We start from the raw sequence: 6,917 nt of genomic DNA on the forward strand, positions 1-6,917 counted from the left end.
GGGGGTGCTTAACTTTTTTCCAGGTGTATATGTTAAACTGTAAAAGTTCAAATTACAGCAGAAATAAATGCTAGGAAGTTTCTCAGACTTCAGCTCTGACCACCAGAAACCACTGAACTGTCATAAACACTAGTGGTCTCAAAAAGAAATCAAAACTCTTTTATCTTAACATATCTAGGCCTTTAAATAATAAATAGTGGACAGCAACAACCTATCACTTGCTATCCAAAGGGCATTTTTCAAAAACATTCCAGATCAAATGACTAGTTTACTTACTTAGTGATATCCACTAAAATGCTATGATAAATTTATCATTGTTGTAAATGAAAAAACACTGATGGTTTTGCAAATTAACCTTAGCTTTGTGTGTGTATCTATACAAGGAACATTACTGATACTCACTAGCCAATTAGACATACTCTCTGTCAGAACATGACCCTTTAACAACTGCAAAATGATTATATGATACATACAAATACATGCTTCCATGCTTGTTTACTAGTTTGCTCAATTCTAATATCTGAAAAGTCAAAAACCCTATTAAAAAAAAAGAAAGAGATAGATAAACAGATAAATTTCTAACTGAAGTGGTATCACTGAAAACCCATTCTTTCATTCCCACAGCAAAAATACTTAGCAAAACCTGGTACAAGTATCTAGTCAACATAAAAAAATTTATGTATAATTATTTTGGATTATGAAATGTCCAAAATAAGTTGTGATATACTGTTTTGATAATACCTTAAAAACAATTATTTTCAGCTTATACTTAATTTTAATTATTCATCATAAAATTCTTTTTTTTCAAATCCATTTTAACTTGTTTGATATTCATTTATTTTTGTACCTTTTTTTTTTTTACCAACAATGAAGTATGATTTCATTCATATATCAAGCAATAAGTTCTCTCAAGTTTAAAGCTGGTAAAGGTAAAATCTAACTTAAAATCAACATTTTACATATTTCTGATTTGCCTGGGATGAAAAAGTTAGGTCTTAATTCAGCACAATATATAAAAGAATGTTTCTTACCTCAGCAAAAGATGTGGGTCTGACAGTTGCATTATCTTCAGAGCTGCTAAAAGAGTGAATTTGAGGAGAATCACTGGCTGCAGTAGAGACCAAATCAGCTGTGGGACCAAAAACATTAAAGCTTTAGAATCTTAAGCTTTAGCATATTAGTGTGATGGATGGATTAATAGTTATAAATTCTTATACAATGCTAAGTCTTCATAAATATATTTAACACTTCTAGGCTCCATTACCTTTCACAGCTAAATCGTTATTGTCCATTTTAAGATTTTTTGGGAGTGGATCTCTTAGATGATATTTTAAGATTTTAGGCTATTACTTTAAAACCCATTCATCATGACATAATTATTCCAGGAACAAAAAGTTTTTATTGCAATACATTTTATTTCTCACACAGGATTATGATTTTTTTTATTGTACATTTTCAGTTCAACATACAAGTAACAAGCTAATTAACTCTCAACATGGGCTCAGTTGATTTGACTGACCACGTGACCTCTTTGTACCCATGTTTATCGTTTTGATACTACTAACTTTTAATACAATATGTACATCTTCACAAAATTTGGCACACTTTCAGTAAACGTTACAAGTTTTTCACATATAAAAAAAATTATATTTTTAGTGAAGCATTTTTAATAAAATTAAAAAAGAATTGTCCACAAATATATCGAGTAGTTTTTTAGAAGTCCACATGTAAAGTGATTTTCACGATAAGATTTATATTTTATCTGTTATTTTCTCTACCCTAACTCCATATAATGTTGATCAATTTAACCGAACTCATACCACCCAAAAGAAAAGAAAAAAAAAAAGCTAAATTATCCTTACTTCTTTCTAGAATGGCTTCGAATTATAACGTGATACTACATTCATTTATCCTAAGTAGCTTTAAACTCATAACAGTATACATCTATTTATAATTAAATTTTATTGAACCATAACTAACTACTACTATTCATGCCATTATAACTTGTAAATCAATTGGGAAACATGGAGTTCATGTTATACCAGTTACTCCGAGTTGCTTGTGTGCATGCCTCGTGAAACATTTTTATTATATTATTATTTATTTTATTTAATCTAACCTTAACTAACCTAAAGAGATCCCTATTTTTACATTTTAGTTACTTTTATAATAATAAAGAAAAAACAAGAAATAAAACACTTACCCGGGTCTTTTTTTTTGCTGTCGATGACACTTAACCATACTTATTTTATACTAAATAATTTTTGATTTAATTAAATAATGCACCAGAGAACATAGAATAATAAGCAAAAAAGCAGACAATTTCCCATAACTATCACAATTTTTCTGGCTTTCTAAACTATGCAACAACAGCCATTACAAGTTCATCCAAGCTAGTCATTATCTTTACCATGGGAATGAAACTTGTACTAACAGTGAAATTGACAATTTTACATTCAGAACACAATATAATATAACAAGTCATTTGATAAATGAAAACCTTGACTTTCTGTTGATTATAGATAATATAGAATTAAATTTAAAATATCCTGAAAGAAAGGATGTTACAAAATGGATCTAACTTTCTATTTGATGGCTCTGTAACCAAACAAGATTGGAGGCTATAAAAATTAGTTTGTCTGAGCAATGATGATTTTATAGCGAGTAATTTTCTTTAACTTTTGTACTTATTGGAAGGGTGGTGAATAAAATGGAGAAGAAGGGAAGCCTAGAGAAAATGTCACATTTCTCACACTAAGAGAAATTAAAAGTTTTTTTTAAATATCACCTTATAAAATTAAAAGTGATATGCTATTAAAATATGGATTATTAGCTATGATTTTATGCTATACTAATTGATATAACAAACAAAAAGTAGTTTAATTAAATTTTGAATGTAAATCACTAAAACCTCTTGACATGCACAGTAAAGGAATGCTCATGGCATAGGGTTAATGTGAATTACAGATTTACAGAATTTCTCTTCTTGACAAACTCCAGTGATTATTACTACAAGCTTCTAAACTCATTCATAAATGCTTCTTCAGACGATACAAGGAACATTTTTAAATGTAAACACTTAAAAAATGTATAGGTTGAAGAATGTCATTCACGGTGTTCATTCCCAAAATGAGATTTTCTTAATAACAATTTTAAATTCCCACTACACACAACTTTACTTGTTGATGATGTCTCCGACGAAATAGATTCTTCTTCTGGTCTGGAAGGAGGTATGTCTGTTAAATGTTGGATTTCCAAGTTGAAGTTTTCAGGACCAGTCCAAGTTGGGAAGTGATGTAAGCTGTCCAGGTGATATCTAGCTCCAGGACCTAATCAGATTAACTTAAGATTTAAAACCTTCATCATTTATAAGAGAATTTTTTAGTTTTATTACTTATTAAGGTAAAATTTGTAGAAAAGAAAAGTGTAAGTAAATGCTTTTAATTGTAAAATGATAATTGTTTGTTTTTTGAATTTCGCACAAAGTAACACGAGGGCTATCTGCATTAGCCGTCCCTAATTTAGCAGTGTAAGACTAGAGGGAAGGCAGCTAGTCATCACCACCCACCGCCAACTCTTGGGCTACTCTTTTACCAACGAATAGTGGGATTGACCGTCACATTATAACGCCCCCACAGCTGAAAGGGCGAGCATGTTTGGTGTGATGGGGATTCGAACCCGCGACCCTCAGATTGCGAGTCAAGCTCTGTAACCACCTGTCCATGTAAAATGATAATAATTTAGTAGTTTTGAAGCAACAGTGACCTTTTAGCAAGGAATATTATATGCAAAGCTACAGCCACTCTGAATATGTTATTTTCTAACCTTGTATTTAATACAAAATAATTTAATATACTAAGACCACAAGATATAACAAACACAAGTAATGTAGAGTGTGTGTGTGTGTCTATATAAATATATAAATTTCTCATTGATTTTTCAAGTAATTACATTTTCTATTCAATATTAACAACAAAAAGCACACACATAGAATGTATAGCATCAGTAGATCACAACAAATATTATGTTGAAGAATGCATTAAGTCTACTAAGAAATATTTTCTCTAAGTTAGAAAAAAAAGTTTTCAGACAACATTTTTGGTGATAAATTATACAGTAAGGTTTGACCCCTTACTCTGGTTTATAAAAATGGTTATAATGAGACTTTATCCTCTAACAGTATTTTTGAAATACATAGACTTTACATTTTCCTAGTTTCTTCCTTTCTTCTATTTCAATATACTTTTCTCTATTTTTTTCCTGTTGAGCTTTTCGGCTTCTTAAACGTCGTCGTTTCACTATTTCACCTCGAGAAAAGGAAAGAAAAACCATAACTGATTCTATACACTAATAAGTTCTAAAGCTGCTTTAATGTAATAATATATTTATAGATGTAATAACTACACACTTTTATTATTAAACTATGTTATACAATCTTTTTTGTGTTATGAGCATGCTAACTTGAACAACACATCCAGATGGTAAAAAGTTTATAATAAACAATGCCACATAATTATGATTAAGAAATCTGGCGTGAAAGTAGAGTATAACATATATTAATATATTAACCACATTACATATACTGTATTCAGTGCAACAAAGCCTTTCACCCAATACTAGGGCTCTTCAGGCCATTGAGGTATGACAAACATAGTAGTAATTGATTTGCTATTTATAGTAGCAAACTGTTTAATAACAATTGTTATGGTGTGAACTGGATTAAGTTAGTGAAATGTAATCTTTAATCAATTTCATGTTACAACACATCAAAATTATGGAAAGAATAATCTTATAAACAGAACCATTGTGAAATGATTATGAAAACCTGAGAGACTAGTACTGAACAAGTGCATGCATGAATACTGAGTCTTAACTGAAACACAGTAAACTATAACAAAATAAACTTGGAGCAAAAACTAATAATCAGTTCATTAGTAATAAATAATGTGTTTCATGTTTACCATGCTTTATTTGTACAAGTCTTAATGCAGAAGAGACTAATTTGAGATTAAAAATGAACATACATAATCATCATGTAACAAATGAGACTCGCAAATAAAATTGTTTACAATCTTTTTACAGGAGATAAAAAAGAAATAGGAGTTATTTAGAATAATTCTAAAATAAAGGTGATACTAAAGTTATGCACTAACTATATTTTTCTAGGTCTTGGCCATACAACTGTTTGAAATGTGCACCATCATCTCTTTCATTCAGGTTGCAGCTTTCATACATTTTTGTAAGTTTTATCAATATAAAAACCAATTATTGTAACAAAAGAAAAAAAAACAGTTAAACTAAAATATCACTTACAAAAATCATAGTAAGGGTAGTACTCAAAAATATTAAGGTGGTGCACAATTTTTGATTCATCATGGATTTCCAAAGAGTGAAACTCAAAACTAAAAATGATTTTAAAAAATTTCCTGTTTAAATATCACTTGTAATAGCTAAGTGGAATTTTGTTTAGCACAGTGAAATTTCAGTATTTTCTTTTAAATAAAGAAAAATACTAAGTGCAGATACTTTTTAGGGTGTTAGTACTAAATGAAGAGCTGGACCCTTTACACTCACTAGTTTAAAACTTTCTGTTCCTTCGAACATTTAAAATGTTTTTATAAATTCACTTGATTTTATTTCTCTAAATCCTTTCATTATCTCAACACAGGCTGAGTCAATTTGACCAACCACATGACCTCTTTGTATTCATTTAAAGTCTATAGATTTAATTGTTTGTTTGTTTGTGTTGAATTTCGCACAAAGCTACACGAGGGCTATCTGCACTAGCCGTCCCTAATTTAGCAGTGTAAGACTAGAGGGAAGGCAGCTAGTCATCACCACCCACCACAAACTCTTGGGCTACTCTTTTAACAACAAATAGTGGGATTGACTGTCACATTATAACCCCCCCCCCCCCCACGGCTGAAAGGGCAAGCATGTTTGGTGTGACAGGGATTCGAACACGCAACCCTCAGATTGCGAGTCGAGCGCCCTAACCACCTGGCCATGTCGGGCCTCTATAGATTTAATACTTGTAACTTTCAATATTATGTGTATATCTTCACAAAATTCGGCAGTCTTTCGGTTAATATTACAAGTCTTTCCCATACAAAAATCACAATTTTGAGCAAAGTATTTTTAATAAAATAAAATAAAGATTTGTCCATGAATATATTGAGTATTTGTTTTGAATAGTCCGTGTGCAAAGTAATTTATGTTAAAATTAAAAATACTTTTCCTCATCTCAAAAAAATCTCAAATTTTTGTTGTGTAATCACTAAAACCTCCTAAATGCATTTCAAACGTTTTTTTTTTCAGTAAACTTTACAGTTTATCTGTTATCTGTTATTTAAAATGGGATTGATTAATTTGACCGACCTTGTACCAAGAAAAAAAAATCTAAATAAATCTAAATTACCCCTTTTTTTCTTTCTAGAATGACTTCAAATTGTAATGCAAAACTACATTCGTTTATCCTAAGTAGCTCTAAGTTTGTAACATTATACATCTATTTATAATTAAATTTTATTGCCCTTTGAACCATGTCTAACTACTATCTGCGCCATTATAAGTTGTAAATCAATCGAGGAACATCTAGCTCATGTTACACTAACAAATTACACTACCCACAACCTGCTCGCATGTGCCCCGTGAAACATTATTATATTATTATTATTCATTTTACTAATCTAATCTAACCTAAAAGGATCTCCATTTTTATATTTTAGGTACTTTTATAATTATAAATAAAGAAAAATAAGAAATAAAATATTTAACCAATCTTCTTTTTTCTTGCTGTCAATTGTCAAAGAGAGTTAACCCTTTTTTTAAAGAAATGGTAGTAATGCACTTAATTTTTATTTAATTAAATAATGCACCAAAGAATATAGACTAATAATATACAAAAAGTAGACAAA

At 30.0% G+C, this 6,917-nt stretch overlaps 1 protein-coding gene across 2 annotated transcripts in view; it reads right to left on the minus strand.

Moving 5' to 3' along the window:
* Positions 1-6,917, minus strand: part of LOC106472548 (RING finger protein 10-like) — a 36,508-nt gene that overhangs the window by 6,957 nt on the left and 22,634 nt on the right. For both annotated transcript variants that reach the window (XM_013933233.2, XM_022401705.1), the window contains exons 13-15: positions 4,206-4,307; positions 3,180-3,329; positions 1,032-1,129 (exon numbers count right to left, since the gene is read on the minus strand). In XM_013933233.2, the coding sequence (XP_013788687.1) occupies positions 1,032-1,129; positions 3,180-3,329; positions 4,206-4,307 (350 nt within the window). The remainder of the gene's footprint in view (positions 1-1,031; positions 1,130-3,179; positions 3,330-4,205; positions 4,308-6,917) is intronic.

This window comes from Limulus polyphemus, unplaced genomic scaffold, assembly GCF_000517525.1.
Source record: "Limulus polyphemus unplaced genomic scaffold, Limulus_polyphemus-2.1.2 Scaffold4, whole genome shotgun sequence".
Taxonomy (NCBI): domain Eukaryota; kingdom Metazoa; phylum Arthropoda; class Merostomata; order Xiphosura; family Limulidae; genus Limulus; species Limulus polyphemus.